Raw genomic sequence first — 18,400 nt, 5'->3', positions numbered from 1 at the left:
TACAGTCGATCTTTATTAAACTTAAACACGTTTTGTTAAATTTGAGTTACCCAACAAAATTCATAACATTATTTAATGGCGCACGTGTCGCCAAAGTGCACGAGAGCATGTGTATATGTTAAAAAAGCAGGTCGCCTCCTTCATTCATCACTTGTTTGTGATTCCTGAACAGAGGGGCACTGTTCCAAATGACAGCATTGTAAAACAATAAAAACAGAGCTATAGTTAGAAATAACTTGTCACTTTTAATAAATGACACTGGTTCAGGGCTCTTTCTCTGGGGCTTCTCCTCCGATACATCCCAGGCACCCCTGGGGCCAACAGAGCAGCCAGCAGACCAGCTCGTTTCCCCGAGGTAACTGATGACCCTATCCCTGAATCCCCCCCACCCCCTTCCCTATCTTTGTCCTGTGACCTCACACCAGCGGGAGCAGGACCATGTCCGATGAAATCTTCAGACTGCTTCCCATCCTAATCTTGCCCGTGTCACACTACAAATTGCTACATTCAGAAAATGGAAATAGATTGAGGTGACGGAGGGGAGGGACTGACAGAGGTAAGGCGAAAAAGGGAAGGGAAGAGAAGGGAAGGGGAGTGGAGGAGTGTGCATCGACAACCAGTCCCCTAAGAAAAATACTTGAGGAAAGAACGACTCGGGAGATCCCGACAAGGAATCACATCTCAGCGAACATATTGATCTGATTTACAAAACCTCCACTCTAATGCGAAACAAATGGCGTGGGCGTGAACTGGTACTTAACCATAAAACCCCAGCATTACTCCGTCTCCGATGAAATACCACATATATCCCTCACCAGGGCCTAATGTGCTGTTTTACGGCCAGATACGACTGAGGTTGACCCAACAGTTTGTTTGACAATTAGGGGAAACCTAATAAGGATTGAATGGTAGTGAGAGCATGCCAAGAGAAAGAAAGGAGACCCTTTTTCAAAAGAAAAAAATGACTAAAAAAAAAAAAAAAACACTGGTCTGAGTGACCTAAATGTGATTCACAGAATCAGGAGCTGTTTGACAAAGCTCTTGCGTCATTAATGCTTTAAGAAACCAAACAACATCTTCAAAACAGCTACAAAGTTTAATTATAAAGGAGAGCTGCTAAATATTTGAGAAAGAGTGGCATGTTTTATTTACTTCAGATTTAATTTCAATAATGTACGATTTTCAGCATGGTGGCTTATTGCAGCAGCGTGTCGGGGAAAAGTGAATAAATCTTAAAAGATTGTTTTCTTTCATAATATCAAAATAAATCACTGACATTGCTCCACAGCCGCATTTCAGTCACATTAACGCAGCACTGAACCAAGTCAGTGAATGCAACTGGAGCTAGTAAACTTTTAACAACATATAAAAACATAAACCGAAATAATCTTTGATAACCTTTTCTTATTTCTCTTCAGCATGTATGTGTGTGTGTGTGTGTGTGTGTGTGTGTGCATATTTAACTGTGTGTGTATACAAGGTCCAGTGTTGCTCTTGGCCCAGCATTCATCCCATCACCCCAGCTCTGGCCTTGTTTCTGTCAGCAGTGAACCAGGGGAGTAAAAGAGTGTGGGGGGAGAGGAGAGGAGAGGAGAGGAGAGCAAGAGAAGGAGAGGAAGAGAAGGAAAGAGGGAAAGAGAAGGGGGTGGTGAAGGGGGGAGGGGTTGTCTCCATGGACAGATGGACTGCTCTTTCTCAACACATGTGGAACCATGTTTCGTCTTTCACTGCCGTCAAGCTGGAGCCGAATCCGTCGCTCTGTTGGCCCGCGCCACTCTTTCGTACTGCACACCTCTCTCTTTAGCACAGCACACACACAAGTGCGCTGACACACACATACATGCAAGTGCGTGCATGCACAGAGACACACACACACCACCACACAAACATCTCCGTCTTTCTCTGCACACATGTTAAAGTCATCACCCCTGCTCAGCGCTAGTAAAACACAACACCCCCGGCTTCTCTGCTGTTGTCAAGTCTTGCCATTAGCTGATGCCACTGGGGAATCCTACCCTAGTGAGGTGGGTCTCCCTCGGGAACGTCAGGCACCACGTTACGTTCAGCCGCCACTCATGTGAACCCAAACATGTGAGCATAATTTGGAAAATATCATTTATACTGTGCGTCTTTGTACGTGTCTTGACATTTACAAACTGCGATAAAACCGACATGAGGGAGGAGGGAATAGAAAACAGGGCGAGAATAATTTGAGGTAATGTTTTGCCTAGTGAACAGTATTACCCAATCCTGGATGTTGGAGCACTGGGAAGGAGGTTCTGGCTCTGAGGCTGCAGAGAGGGTCTGGGTTTCATTTTTCGGCAAGTGCAAGCCAAAGGAGAGCTGCCAAGTACAGCTTTCGCTCTCAACACTTCCTGCTCTTCCTACTCTGGCTCGGGAGGAGACAGGCTTCACTCAAACATCATGTCGACTTAGGCAGGGGTGGCCAGCTTATTCTCCCATTTCTCAATGGGCGTCAAAAACTCGCATCTGTCACATGAATTACACCAAAACACAGCCATAAGTAAAAGACCATGGCGGATATGTTGTTAAGCCGCAAATTAAAAGGTGTGCGCATGCATGGGTAAATACAGAAAGAGAGCATTTCCTATACAAGTTAACAGCTCTAAATGACTCGCTGTAAAGCCTAGAAAAACACTGCAGAGCAGGTCCCACAGCTCAGTGGTATAATGCAAAAAATCCAGAAGGAACACCTGCAGCAATCAACTCTCAATCACAACAACAGTGACCCCATCCACTGCATCATTTTCATTATGGATGGTGGGAGCACAATGCTAGATTAACACTACCTACTGAATGCCATCTTAATTGCCCCTCTGCAGATGCAGTGAAAACATGTCATTTAGGTACTTCATAAACAGACTTCTCTTTGCAGGTTATCAAGACAGCCGCTCAGTGAAAACACACCCTCTTTTCCAATGCTGATGTGCAATTAAAATGGTTTTAGAAATCCTCTTTGACAGTCCAGGGCTTAGCCAAAAATGTAAATGACATTAAAGGAGACAATGAATTTAATTTTGTTTAATGTCCCCTTTCGCTGATTCTCATTTACATCACATTTCCACATAAAGGGCTGACCTTATAAATACTGGCATTTGTTCAGCTTTTGGAGGTAATCACGGTTTTGCAAAAACCAGATGGGAGCACACAAATTTTCCGATTTGTTCCTTAGAAGGCCGAGGGAACCACATGTGAGGCGTTCTAAGGCTGCAGTCTTTTGTTTCTGGTAAACAACTTGACAACAAGTCAAGTGCACTCTGGGAAATGACCTCGTAGGTGTTCCACAAATGAACGATAACGCAAAGTCATTTAGAAAATACAGGCTCACTAATGAGGGACATAACGGAAAGCTAAGCAAAATTTACATTAGGCCAAAATTTAATTGCATTAACACACGAACAGGTGCGGTGAGGCCTTTATAAATGAGCTAAATGAATAAAAGCCTCCCACAGCACAACCATGTGTGCTGACCAAAAAAAAGAGACAAGGGGAAAAATAAGGGGAAAAACAAGTCAATGTCATGAATAATTCAGTGGCTGGGCTGCACTCCAAAGGTCAGTGCTCTTTGACCTTTGTGACAGGAAGTGAAAGGGAGCGCCGTAGCCGCTGGAATAAATGGAGCTGACATGTTTAGTTCTGGTCCAGAATCTGTTTCTGAATGGCAGCGTAAATTGACACAGGATGTTAAACTGTATGAACATGCATTAAATTCAAAATTCATATATGGGTTGAATACACATTGATAACACATTCTCTCCCTCTCTCTCCGTCTGTCTCAATTCTACTTGCATAAATTGCTCCAGCTTCTCAGAGTAAAGCGTGACCTTTGAACCCCGACACACAGAACGAGTCATTTTCTCCCTTCTTTCAACAACATGTGCTGTCTTATTACAAAATCCATGTGCAAGCCTGAACAATGTATCTAATCTTTCACACAAGAGAAGACAAAGTCAATATGCAAGAGAGTGAAGACAGATACCAGACCAGGAGAGTCATCGCAAATTGAGTTATGTTTGGCTATACACTACATGCACTGTAAATGGGAAAACCATCTAATCAGATATTGGGTACCTCATCACTATAATTCTAAAGACTCAAATTACCGACTGAATAAACCTACACCCCCACTTACTTTAAGGCACCATTAACTTATAAATGTGACATCTGTAGCACTGCTGGATTTATAAAGGGGGAGAGATGATTACATCAAACTGCAAAGTGCTGCGGTCATAGCAACAATGCTACAATTAGTCATAAAAAAGAAATTACTGCTTCTTTTATTTAATGTAAGCAGCAACAGACTTTGACATTCTTAATCTGGTTTGACGTTGGAAGAAAGAAAAAAGTCTGCTCACGCTATTGAAGACAACAGACTTTTTTTTCTTTTGTTTTTTTTTTCGTAGAGTAAAATATACTAACTTTCCCAAAAGATACTAAAATCTGAGTCGCAACACATACAAACCCCTCAAAATGCAACAAAAATAGGCCCTTTCTTCATCCAAAAAATGAGTATGAATAATGCAAGGGCATCAAATGTAAGTGCTGAAATATTTAAAAACCGAGCAGTGCTGAAACTTTGTGACAGCTGTTGGGCCTATATCTAACAACTTTTTTTTTTTTTAAGAGAATCCTTCCTCTTCAAAAATCTGAGTGAAAATCTGTATCAAAACGCTGAGAGAAAATAGGGTAAACAGATGTCTGGCTTGACCGCAGGAAAATAGGACACATTTGGAATGATAAGTTTCCCAAACTCCGTTGGATATGCCAGATCCATGGGAACGCCAGTTAATGTCTTGCTAGATGCCAGCTAGCTGTGTGCGCTTTCCCCTCTTACCATCTGGGAAAATGTTACAGCGAATGAACGCCATCAATGATTCACTCCAAATCTGTTTCTTAAGGTTCGGCCATGCTACTGTTTCTCTAGGAAATGTGGCAGTGCTAGCTGGTTTTCATACTGTAATTGTAGACAGATGAGACATGCCTGATTCAACAATCAAACCTCTCCTCTAGGTTTATGTCACTCAACTATGTTCTACTCAATTGGAAATAATCAGTTTCTGCCAGCAGCGACCGCAGCACAGGTGCCTGTAATGATGTGCATGAGAAAATGACAGATGTAACAGAAATGGCTGTAAAACATGGACGCTTTAACTAAAAGCTTACCCATATGCACAGCGGGAATAGTCAAGTAATTGCAGTAAATAACCTTACGTATAGCAAACCCACAGAGTGCTCTGGTCGTGTCCGTAACTCACGCTAAACCCCTGCAACCTTTCACAAGCACCCCTCTCTGCAAGCCTCCTCCAGTCACTGGGAACCTGTGTGGGTCTGTTAGGGTGAGCTGACGGGCTCATAGTTACGACATGGAGACAATGGGAGGGTCTAATGAGGAACATATGCTTTTGTGTTTCAACAGAGCCGCTCATTGTGCAAGGAAAGGGATACTCTACTCCTATTCAGACTCATCACAATGAAAATCCGAGCCCTCCCTGAGCCAGTTGAGCTTACAATATCCATCCGCTTTCTTTTTTCCTCCTGTTCTTTTTTTTCCCACCCCTCTTCTTGACTTTAATTCTCCATGCATTCATTTTTGCTTATTGTGCTTATGTTACATGTTTTGTCCCGCAGATTGAAGAACAATACTGTGCGAAACTCTAAGCAGTAAAAGGCAGCAGAGCGACACAAAGCAAACATGAAAGCAGCGGAAATTAAGCAAAGTAGACATCTCAAGTTATATGTTAATGTCGGCGCTCTCGTCCTTTCACTACACAAATGCACCTGACTAATAAATTAAGCAGTCCACTTGGCACTACATACAGCAAAAAAAGGGGCCTATCAGTGCTTTTCTTGTACACGCATTGTGGCTGCCATAAAGAATATAAACATTCAACCAGAGCAACAACATAAACAACATACAAACAGCATGCACGCGTGTGAGGATGTGTGTGTGGGGGTGTCTTCCTGTCTGCGTGTTCATGTCCTTGCCTATGTGTGTGTGTGTGTGTGTATCTGCATTTAGCTACGTGTGTGTCTGTGTGAGTTTGAGTTCAGACAGCAGTAGCTCTGGTAATCCATCCAGGCTCCCAGGGCAGCCAGCTCCTACTTCCTGATGCATGAGAAGCCGCTGGAGTGGAGTGGCAGCAACAACTGCTCAGCCCTATTTGATTACTAATAAGAGAGTTGTCCCCTCTGTCAGATACCAGGCATTCTCCACTAAGCAAACAGTGATTCCGGCTAGTCAAACATTAGCATTGCTGTCTCTCCCTACTACGTGGTGAGAGTTACATTGAGATCGACGCTCAAACGAAGCCCCCTGCCTCGCCCCTATATCCACCAAGCGCACACACACATACATACACATACACATACACACACACACACACACACACACACATACACCTACCTAAACATATTCAGACTGACCAGGACATATAGTTTCACAGTGTGAGAAAAATGTCAATGCCTGAAAGGAGACCATTTGTTCTCCCTCTTTAGAAAGTGATGAAGGTAATATAAATGTGGCAGGCGTAACTTTCCTGAAGGTGCAGAACAAAACAGCAGACATAAAATGTTTATCCCTTCTAAAACGAAACTTTAATGGCATCTAGCTCACAGCTAACTTGAGAGAAGGAAACAGTCAATGAAAAACAACTATTGACAGTGTAAGCATCACTGTCGTAAACAAAGAGAGGAAGCCAGCCAAATAAATGTGAAGTTGCCTAAGCTAATTAGGTGTATTCCCAGCATGATCCTCTAGTGATTGAGCCACCTGTGATTGAACAAACCCTATCCAGGTGGTGACCGCCCCTCGGTGCACAGGTACCTGGGAAAGACGCCCCTCAGCCACTCACACACACACACACACACACACAAGAATCGCCCAACAGTTCCCACACTGTGGGGCTATAAGATGCAAGTCAACCCAACTGGGTCCGTCTGGCACGCCGGGAGGGAACTCATTTGTTCACAAGCTCATCCGTGTGCCCGCTCATCCATTTAGTCAGTCAGACACTCACTCATTCACTTATTCATCCCCCCACCCCACCCCACCCCCACCCCCAACCTCCCCATCCGTTCACAAACACAGAAGAAGCTGCACACAGTCCTACCTGTCAATGATCACAGGGTCTGATGGAGTCTCGTTCCTGTTTCCACAGCTTTTCTTGTCACAGCATCGGCTATAGGAACACAGACAGCGCGTGTCAGAACAGGCAAGACTTTGCTAAATAAATAAAAATAAATAAATAATGCACACCAAAACCACATACATTTATGAAGTGCCTTGGAGTGGTTTTTGATATCGGGAATAAAATTGCCATGAGATTTCCTTCACTCAATCTATCCATTCCATTGATGCTGATGGCTGATAAAAATGGTGAAAACAACATGTTGTGTTGTTTGGCTTAGTGTTGGAGGGGAGGGGAGCGGGGATTGGGCCAGGAGGCAGGGGAGTCACTTTTCACAGCTTCAGCTTTTGTTTACCTCTAATTGCCAAGCTGCTATTTCTGAGGGAGATGCAAGGTGCCACCCTCAACCAATATTTCTGCGGGGCATTTATCAATTATGGCCTCAAAAGCACTAATCTATCTTCCACCACATGTTTCAGCCATCTCCTCCCTAAGCCTATAGCTAGCTGCCTTTCACTTCTTTGATTAGAAACTTGAATCAGAGCTGCGAAAATAAACAAATACATCATCCCAGCTTCTATGTGAAATGAAAACATATAAACATATGTGAATAAGATTGATTTATGCCATATGGTGCAGAGAGCAAAACAAAGATTTTGTGCAAAGCTACTGTCAGTCAACCACACGCTATTTAAATATGTCTGATTTACATGACTTTCTAGCAGCAGTAATAAAGACGTGTTTTATAGCTGAGGTGCTGCAAAGTATTAGAGCAAAAAATATAATTCAAAAGCCAGTGCATTACAAGCATAAAAAATAAGATAAGATTAAAAGATTATTCTTATTATAACTGCTCTTATTATGCATATCTGTTTATCTGATAATAGGCAGCAGTTAGAGCAGTTCTTCATTCAGCACTTCCTCTTGGCAAAAAAAATATATATATATTACCTCCAGAGCACAAGCATATTCAACGTGTCACAAAATAAGTGATGGATGCCTGTATAAATTGAGCGTGAGTGATGAGTTTATGCATGGAAAAAGACAAATCATTCTCAGCTCCCATGCTGCACTTGCTCTCAACCAGTAACTTGAACAATGCACCGGTGCAACAAAGAGAGAGGTTAACCGACAGTATCCGAATTCAATGTTCACAAAGCTCATGCTGAGCTCAACAATAACAACAAAAGGCGTTTTTCCTTTTAGTATCAATGACACCGCTGAATAGCAGCGCAATATGAGAGGTTGAGATTTATGTGGTTAAATGACGCTAAAAGGCTGGCTGATCATTGTTGACAGGTGGGATCAACCGAGAACTGACTCTGTGCTAAAGAAGAAAAAAAATAAACCGCTGATACATAGCATGCAATGTCTGTGCATAACTTAACAGAGAGCACATTGTCTCTGGCAGGCGTGGATGATGACATACTATTCTTAAAATATAAAAATAAATAAACTAAAAATTAAAAAACATAACTTATGTACTGTGTCACTGAGTGTTTATTATACACTCAATTTCCCTTCACTAGAAAAGACAGTCAGTTCATTCTCACTGTCACATTCATATTCATATCAAAGTTGAATCACATCATATCAAAGTTAGAAATGACAGCAGCTCTCTCTCTCTGTGTGTGTGTGTGTGTGTGTGTGTGTGTGTGTGTGTGTGTGTGTGTGTGTGTGATTGCTGGAGGACCACAGGACAGTCTGAATTGCTGCATCACATCACTGAGTGTCAAAACTTATTGAAGGGGAGGGAATTACTTTTTGCCTGGATCTGCAAAACGGACAGAGCAAAAAAAAAAAAAAAGAAAGAAAGAAATGTATAGTGCTTACCTGCACATAATTTCATGAGTAAGAAGAACTCTGCACATTTCTGGATTCTTGTCTTGGCCCTCATAAACTATGGCCTTTGAAAGGAAATGAGATGGAAAAGGAGTGAAAACACAGTCATCTCTTAAACACACATTAATTCACACAAATTCACAAATAATTAGACTAAAGCAGCTGCTGGGTTTTTTCAACTTCATAAAATAAATCAGGGCAGGAACACACATGATGTCAGGACAACACATTATATTAGATGAGTGCAAAGGCTGGGTAAGAATGTGGTTAAGATAATCACAGTGTTATAAATTATATTAATTTATATCAACATCAATTACATCCACCCAAATAAACAATTACAAAAAAATACAATAATAATAGTAGCAGCAACAATATTTTTAGTGGCAGCAATAATAAAAAATATAATTATAAAATGAATGGTAATGATAGTGATTATAATAATAATAAATTGTATTTCTTTTTTATTATTATTAATCTAGATAATATCCTGTGGCTCAGACAGACAGACAGAGAAAGAGAGGGAGACAGAGAGATTTTCATAAGGAGAGATCCAATAGAAGTGTCATCAATATGCTTATAATCTGGGGATATTTGGGGGAAAGTGTTAATGGGCAATCTGTTGTTTATTTTGAGCCGCTAACAATGATCTTTCTGTGGATAAAAAGCGGTGTCTGGCGGTACGGTTGAGTAATTTTTGAGCATTGGCTGAAACAGATGGCGTGGAGCTATCAGTTCTGCCGCTCTTCTCTCCCTCCCTCGATCCCCTCCCTCCTTCTCCTTCCATGTCTAAGGATAGACTCTTTTTACTCCCTCGTACTAAACCGGCACCAAGTGCATAAACGCAGGCAAAGCATCACGTTCCTGACAAATAATAATCATTAAAAAAAATCTCAATTACAAGAATACAATAAATAAGCAGCGTGGTATTTGTTTACATTTTGCTTGCATGAATAAATTCCAGCTTATATTTAGATATATAATTTTTTTGGCACGCTTCAGGCCAATATGAGAGAGTGACTTTGAAAAAGTGACACATCTGAACCAGGTCGCATCACTCTTTTTTTTTTTTTTTTTTTTTAAGCTGTCCTACTTGACCTGATGTGTTTTTCCCCCCTTTTCTCTTTTTTTGTGGGAACCGGGCGATTATCTATATTGGTTTGATTTATGTCGCTATTTGCAGCTGTAGAAACAGAAATCCATAAATTGCTTGTTCTGCGTCATTGACTCGGATCATTCGCGCAGGAATGTTGTCTGTGACCAGTGGCCCAGGCTTCACGGCTCTATTCGGGAGCCTCTACCCCAAACCCTCCATTTAATAACAAAACAGGAGGTGGAGAGCTGAAACCAGGACGCCTGATTTTATTTCACCAATTATCATTAAGTTTACAAAGCCTTGCGCTGGCTTTAAAACGTGCGTTAAGACGTACAATAATAATGTTTTGTGCGTTGGGTTAAAAGTCACTCGTGATGTTTGTGAGGAAGATGCACCTCAGCAGGAATATTAATATTAATGTTTATAAATATAATACTATAATGCAATTTTTTTAAAAATATATCTTCAGAGCATCACCTCTGATTCTTTGCAGGAAAAGTCAAATCAGATCATATGGAGCAGACGTAGTGTTTAAATTTTAATCTTGGACAAACTGAGCCAGCGAAAGAGCCCTAACTCTATAGCAGAGTGAAATTGACTTTAGAGTCTTGCAATATGATATGGCCAAACGCAAACAGTCGCAATGGAGGCTGTCTCTTCTTGTTACACCGGTAATTTGATTTTATTTTGTGCCACAACTGCATTTTGCATGCATGTATATTTTTTCCTTTCCTCTCTTGAAAACCGTGTGGTGTGTATATGTTATCTCGGGGGGTGACAATTTGCACGGTGTGTTAAGGATTTTTTTTTTTTTTTTTGGGCACGAGTGGAACCATGCAGCAAGACTTGCAACTGTGTGCGCACGAGACACAAGTGTGTGTGTGTGTGTGTGTGTGTGTGTATGTGTGTGAGAGTGTGTATAACAGCAGCAGCTTACCTGCTTCGTCATGGAATCGATTAACCGTATGTAAAGATCCTGTTCTGTTCTGACGCCTGGGGAGGGAGAAAAAACAAGAGCAGTAGTGAATTTTAAGGAATTGTGGGTAATAAATTTAAAAACAGAGACACCTCGGGTAAAAAAAAAAAAAAGTTTGGTAACAAGTCATATAGAATAATAAATATAGAGTTCAGAGTCTTAGTACATTTATAAAATTATTAGACTGCTTCTATTATTATTGTTGTTGTTGTTGTTATTATCATTATTATTAGTGGGCAGACAAACTAATATTTGATATATTTGCACGTGTTTGCAAAATATGAATGACAGTTGAACTCACCATTGCTGTACAATAACTGTAGTTTGTAATGTATCCCATTGTTAGTTTTTTCACTGGTTGGTTCCTGCAGAAAACAACAGTTTGTGAAAATCAACATCAACAACAAAACAACTGCCCAGCATTAGAACCACGTGTCTGCGTGCTAAAGAAAATATATTTCTATATTATGTGCAAAAGAAGAGAAACAGCTTTAGTTGTTAAAACGACTCTCTGTCATCAAGGAATTGAGTTTTTAAAAAAAATCAATATTACACGTGACTTCCCCCCCTTTAGTAACCCACTGCCATTTCAGAGAACATAATTTCGATACATGTGCTGATTATGTTCAGGAAGGGGCTTTGCATGTTTTTTTTTTTTCCAAAATACACCGCTTACTTTTTCTTTCTCCACAAAGTCCACAAAAGCTGTCCTTTCGATCTCCACGGGCTGACCCTGTCTGTCATACAGCGCCAGGACGAAATGGAAAAAATTGGATTTTCTGAGGTTGGAAGGGGGCTGCTTTTCATAATGTGCCCGTGCCAAGCCGACACCGCTGCGGGGAGAAAACAAGAGACCATCTCGGTTAAGCACCGGACACCGGGGAAGAGGAGGTTTTGTAGGGGGGAGAGAGAGGGAGAGATACTAGATGATGGAGAAGCGTGATGGAAACATTGGAGATGCAGAAGCACGCTTGAGTACGGGGGAGATTTCTTGATTTGTCACAATAATGGGTAATCTCATGTAATGAAAGAAGGGAAAGCCGAAGGGGGGGCATTTATTGGGAGACCGTAATTGATACAGAGTATTCAGGGGATTGAGGGGTCGATATGATGAGGAGGGAATGCGTGAGAAAAATCAGATGCTTTTTGGCATGCGTACCTTTGGGCGGCTGTGTTTGCATCCACCACCCCAGCTGTGTGCATCCAGGAGCGGACCGAGTTCAGTCCACCCAGCGGTTCCTCCTTCATCGTCGTCCCACCCCGCGGTATAGTTTCCTGAATCCCAAACATTTAGGACAATTTGCGTGGAAAAAAGAGCCTCCTGCGAAAATTAGGGAAATAAACGTCCAAGCGTGTTATCCTTCAGGGTTGTTTTTTTTTTCACGGGATAAGTAGCGAGAGCCGATTCAGACTTGCGAGGGAAAACCCGGTCCACAGGTCTTGCCTCCCTCTTCAGTCCGTCCGATGTGAACAATTCTCAAAGTGCTGTACTTAGTTAGAGCGGTATCCACAGACTGGAAAAGTGAATTGTTCAATAGACAAGATTTTTTGTGTTGCTATTGTTCCTCTTTGTTTTTTCTTTTTCTTTTTTTTCTTTTCTCTTTTTTTTTGTGCTATTCACAGAAAAATCGATGGCAGTTGTTTGTGTTTGTGGGTGATGCTGCTCTCAAAGTGCCCACATCCCTGAAGCACCCGCATCCAAAACCTTCAGGACTTCTTGTTGAATAAAAAACCCACTCCTGAAAAGGTGCTGCTGCTTCTCCACAAGACAAACACAGGCAAAGGCTGATCACCAGTGGAGGTGTTCCTAGTACACAGGAGAGGTGGATAAGGGGCCCTTTCGCGTCGTGCAGGATGGATGGGAACATGCAAAACTAAGCCCTCTTTCCCCGAGGACTGAAATCTTTCCCGGGAGCCAAAACTCTAAACCCACGGGAGAGGCGCTGTCAGAATATGACGCTGAAGGGGCGGGGTTTTGACCATATATGGAGCTCTGACGGTTCCTGTCAGGCAGTGGCGCTCCACTGTACGGGTACAGCCCTATAGTGCAGCAGCCTGAGAAACACTCACTCGCTCCACTTTTTCCTCTTGCTTAGGCCCTATATGTGGTGAGTTTGACTTTTTTAATGATATGGAAAATTCAACCGGGTGTAACCATCACACATAATGACGAAAATAATAATAATAATAAAGAAATAATCCATAACAATAACTCGAAATTCAGGATTCATTGTTTATTAGTTTTAGCTGGCCTAATGATCGCAATTTCCGTGATTAGATGTATTATATCGGATTAAAATTAACAGTAATTGATATATTTATTCGATTAAATTTGTTATTATAATTACAAATTGACTTGATGAGATTGTTTGTTCACTTATGTATCGGAAGCATCTCAATAGCTGTCTGAATACAGGCCATAAATCATATTTCAATAATGGCAGATCATGTTTCTGTATATGATATTATATATTTTTTATTGTGGCACTTTTAACTCTATATGCTACAGCTTATTTTACTGTAATTAAAATGTAATTAATATAACGCTGATTTCCGAATCAGATCTGATTATGAATCTATTAATTTACATCAGCTTTTCATTGAGGATTTTTTTCTTTAAAAAAAGAAAAAAAAACAACAGATGACTGACTTTCACTTGTCTGACTGTGTATCGCGGAGTAGATCATTTCTTTATTTATAGCTTTATGTGCATAAAATATGAACATCAGACATAGTTTCTTAGCCTCTATATTATTGATGTCAAAACGAAGTCACATCGCTGTGCCATTTAGCAGAAGATAAAGTCAGATCTCCATGACCTCTTTTTTATGGGCTAAAAATCAGAGCCACCGTGTCTCGTGACATTAAACAAACTTCAGGAAAGCCATGGTTCTGTGTCTTTTTTCTTTATGTCATGCACGTCCTGTGAAATCAGTAGTAATCAGAAACATCTTAATCATTCTTTTTTTTTTTTTAAAGAGCCAACTGCCTACAAGTCCGACTCTGTCCGAGAGAAGGGGCAAAGCAAGCAATTCGGTTCATTAGTGGTGAAAAGGAGGAGAGGATGGAGGGAGAGAGGAGGGAGGGTGCGAGGAAGAGAGATGTGTGCTATATCCTGAGCAATCTATCTAGCTGGTGCTGAGGGTTAATAGCTGCTGCCAAAGATAAGTGAATTATAAGCTGTTGCTTTCACCTCTACACAATCTATTGCCAAATTGCCCAGTCAGAAAATGAGGGTGTGGATTTTTTTTTTAAACTTTTTTTTTTATTATTTAAGAGAAACCTATGTTTCAGTTTGTTGGAAAAAAAATATCAAGAAAAACTCAAAAGGGTATCTCTTTGTTAAAATGTGATCTTTTTTTCTCGTTGATGAAACAAACCGAGACGCATGCTGTAAATGTTTTTGTCTGTTGTACCGAGATTGCAAATATCTTTTTTGCACAGAGCTCACTGTGCTTTTTTTCTTCTTTTTTGCACAGTTTCAAGTCGCTTATTAGAACTTAACCCCTGATTACACGCACCAAGGCGATTTAAATCTGATTATCAAATTAGGAGACTTTGAGACAAATCCTCTTAGATCTGATACTGTTGACTGGAGAGGGAAAATGGATCTCCACACCCGTCACGTAGGTAACGATGCTGTCCTGAAAGGGAGTTTTAAACCGTATTTGACAACAAATGCAGCTGCCCCGCTATTTCAGAAGATATTAGAGGAAAATGAATGCAAATCTGTGTGCAGGGGCCATCTGGACGTGGAGAGAGGGAGTCAGCTGCTCCACACACTGAGGCGCGGAGCCTGAATCCGTCTCAGCTCATTCTGTGGGATCATCTGCGTGGTGGGCTTACACCGTGGAAAATGCGCTCTCCATCATTAGGTGAAATGTTAGCATCAAAATAAAAGGAAATGTTGATCCCCGTTGGTTTTAGTGGCTGCGTGCATGAAAACTTTGCACGGGCGTGGAATTAGAGGATCTTAGTCACATTTTCTCATTCCTCACCTAGAAAAAAAAGAGAGAGAGAAATAAAACCCTGTTTCCACAACAGCACGCCGGAGGTAAGTGATGGGTGACAAGCAGGGAGACAAGTGCAAACTATTTTGCCTGATCTGTGCGTCTTGGCCGCACTGAGCCCAGGCTGAAGGCTCGTTTAAATGACCGGTTGATGACACGGGGGCCTGTTATCTCATGCTCCTGTTCAGTGGCCACAATGAATGAACCCACCCCCAAAAAAAGATTTGGGGCCTGACCATTGATATAAAAAAACACCCACTAGAACTCCTCGTGGGACGCGTGGCACCCAATAAAAAAATGTACATGGTGACTTCGAAGACCTCCCGTCTCGACGGGAACGAGCCTCCTCCGTATTGAGGGTGACGTCTTCTTTTTTGTGTGAATTTACGGGGCGAGGCCCTCATGATCTCCTTAAATTTGCATGTAAATGGCGACATCAGCCTATACGCGTGCCAGGGGCCAGCGGGCCTCCCAGATGTCAAGGCAAAGTCAATCAGCCGGCCGCTGCCCAGCTGTCCATCGATGCACTTTATTGGGACAACACTTTCATTATGCTCACCTGCATTGTTTCCTAATGGATTGATTGGCAAAAAAAAAGGAGGCAAAAGAAAAAAAGAAGAAGAAATCTTATTAGCACCCACCAAGCAAGTTTGCTCACGGCTTTATCACAGAGACTGTTTTAAAGTGATCTTTTTTCTATTAAATATTAATCAAATACGCCTACAGTTACGCATCATTTCAAATTCCATATGGAACAAATAGGCAGTCAGCCCACTTATTGTTTACAGCTACTCAACCAACATTGTTTACTCTATTGTTTGGACTTAATTTATATATATATTGTTCATGTGGCACGTGCAAGATACAAAAAAACAATTTTCTGTTACATGTAAAGCTATTATTTTAAATTGCCTATCACTTGTAGCTGGATTTTAAAAAGATAACTTGATTTCATACTTGTGAATTGAGATTTTTCTCATACTTAGGACAAATCAGTATTCATCATTGTTTGGTTTTCTTAAATTAAATTTGTAAAATGCCTTTTTCCATTTTTGAATGAATGCCTCCTTGCCAAACTTAGTTTCCAGAAGCTATTATTAACGTTTGGGACCCCCAGTAAGTAATAAATGCACGTGCGGAAATTCGATATGACATATTCAAATATCATATTAAAATACACTTTGCGCGCTATTTTTAATTATAGGAGTAAAACACAAATGGCCAAGAGTGATGAGATCAATCATACAGAGGCTATTCGTGTCAGAGTCCTAGTTAGAGCTGATAGACGGACAGCGCCCCTCGTTGGTTACACTTGAGATCATTGTGTCGATATGAGGCAGCTGTGCTCCTCAGTGACAAGATAGCTAAATCTCAACATAGGTTTATCTAACACCCCTCCACCACCACCTCAACCACCAACACCACCCTCCCCTGACCCCGAGCGCCCGAAAAAAAATGTCCTTTTTTATGTTTGTGAGACAAATTACCTGGGATAATAAGAACAACATTTTGCAGGAGAATTCTTAAAAGACTGCGTGCTCACAAATGTAAAAAACAAATTAGATGAAAATACATAAAATATTAAGGAGAAAGCGCGTTATTGTTTTCCATGAGGTAAAATAACTTCAAATTAAAATGTCACAGAAGCCGCGCTATTATTATTATTGTTATTATTATTATTATTGTTATTATTATTAGTGTTATTATTTATTACGCACAGTCCACTTGTGCGTCTTTTTTGTGCGTTTTATGTGTGGTTGTACACAAATAAACACAAGCACACTATGTGACACGCAGCCGGTGTGACCTCACATTTCGTCACTAACTTCTGTCAGAGTGCTCATGTTAATTGTGTGCAGTGGTGAGTTCTGTCAAGGGCATTGCCCGTGCGCACAATTTGCATTTCCATTCTGCTGTGGAAATGATGAGAAGAGTTTCCGCGCGGTTTAGAGCCTCGCGGCGCAGTCTGTGGGCGAATTACATTTAAAGAAGGCGAGAGAAATTAAATAAGAAACCGAGACCACTTCAGGGCTATTAACATCTAAAATATCCCCTGGAAATTTAGACCAAAATACACATGACCAAATACCCTGGATACCTTCGCTCTTATGTGCAGCCCCGTCTTGATTGTGTCCATCACTGTTTTGTGGGCCTATCTAAAATTCTTTATTTAAAAAAAAAAAAAAGTTATCACACCGCCTCACATTTCTCAGTGGCGCTGATGGAAGTGAGGTAAATTAGATTATTCAGCCCCCTAAATCGGAACGTATTAACTTATAATATAGGCGCCTAAATACCAAACGAGCTGTGCCACTCAGAAAAAAAACCAAGGTGGAGGAAAAAAATCTGACTTTAAAGGTCATTTAAAGATCTCATCAGTAAATATGATATGGGCACATGTTGCATCGGGCAACGTGGCCTCCAAAAAACGGGAGGCATCAGCTTTAACCTTGGTCTCTTTCACAGCGCATGTGTGCATGAGCAAAACAGACAGCAGTCTTTCCTTTTTTTTCCCCTCAGCACTCAGGAGAACTTTAATTTGCCTGTTGACCCCTGTGATGGAGCTATTGCCAGCCTATAGTCACACTGCCTCACCTGCAGGACTCCAATAAGTCTCAAGTTAGTCACGATAAAATGTATATTTTTCAACATGTTGCATCAGTGCCTCTAATTTACTGCTACAGGGATTAGCATCATTAAGGAGGCAAAGATATGATGGTGATTGACAAGGTGTCTCATGTATGAGCAAGGCAGTGCAATTCACTGCCACTCTGCACTTGAATTTTGATTTTAGTCAGATATCCTTACTGATATTGAACTGTGCTACTATTAACAGAAATGTTAATTATGATGTCAAGACAGAGAGAGTCAAGGTGAAAGCTGCATAGCAATAGCTAAAAATAATCCACGCCAGCTTGAGTACAGTATGATCCTGCAGAGGAGTGTTACTGGCAAGGGACCTTTTTGCTGCAACAAAGAGGTGGAAAAGAGGAAGTAAATGAATTAGAGTACAAGCCCGATTTTGTCTTTGTTTCATCCACACTTGTCCTGTCCCTATTTTTCCAACCTCTCCCTTTTCCTCGCTATTGGAAGTGCTGCAAATTGTATAATGCTGGTCTTTGTTCTACAGAGTCAAGCCACATGAATAGCCGTCCTGAGCGCACACAAAAACACACTGACAAACTGATCATCTTAAAAAAGCAACGCCCTGGTGCTCACTTGGCCTACTTTCCACGGCAGCACTGGGACGTGGGAAGAGGAATAGAATTCAGGGGAGGATGTTCTTGCACTCTGGGAAACATTCAGTATAGCAAGTGTGATGCACATA

At 41.2% G+C, this 18,400-nt stretch overlaps 1 protein-coding gene across 8 annotated transcripts in view; it reads right to left on the bottom strand.

Moving 5' to 3' along the window:
- LOC108897307 (transcription factor COE3) overlaps positions 1-13,560 on the bottom strand; it is a 69,917-nt gene extending 56,357 nt beyond the window's left edge. For 2 of the 8 annotated variants that reach the window (XM_018696872.2, XM_018696873.2), the window contains exons 1-6: positions 12,222-13,557; positions 11,739-11,895; positions 11,364-11,427; positions 11,024-11,079; positions 8,982-9,055; positions 7,131-7,199 (exon numbers count right to left, since the gene is read on the bottom strand). In XM_018696872.2, coding sequence (XP_018552388.1) covers positions 7,131-7,199; positions 8,982-9,055; positions 11,024-11,079; positions 11,364-11,427; positions 11,739-11,895; positions 12,222-12,352 — 551 coding nt within the window. In that variant the 5' untranslated portion in view covers positions 12,353-13,557. Of the gene's footprint in view, positions 1-7,130; positions 7,200-8,981; positions 9,056-11,023; positions 11,080-11,363; positions 11,428-11,738; positions 11,896-12,221 lie in introns of all 8 variants that reach the window. The other 6 variants (XM_018696871.2, XM_018696870.2, XM_018696877.2 and 3 more) reach the window with 6 other exon arrangements.
- Positions 13,561-18,400: the final 4,840 nt, after the last annotated feature.

This window comes from Lates calcarifer, linkage group LG16_LG22, assembly GCF_001640805.2.
Source record: "Lates calcarifer isolate ASB-BC8 linkage group LG16_LG22, TLL_Latcal_v3, whole genome shotgun sequence".
NCBI lineage: Eukaryota > Metazoa > Chordata > Actinopteri > Centropomidae > Lates > Lates calcarifer.
Note: the sequence above shows the minus strand (reverse complement) of the source record. Positions and strands in the feature narration are given on the sequence as shown.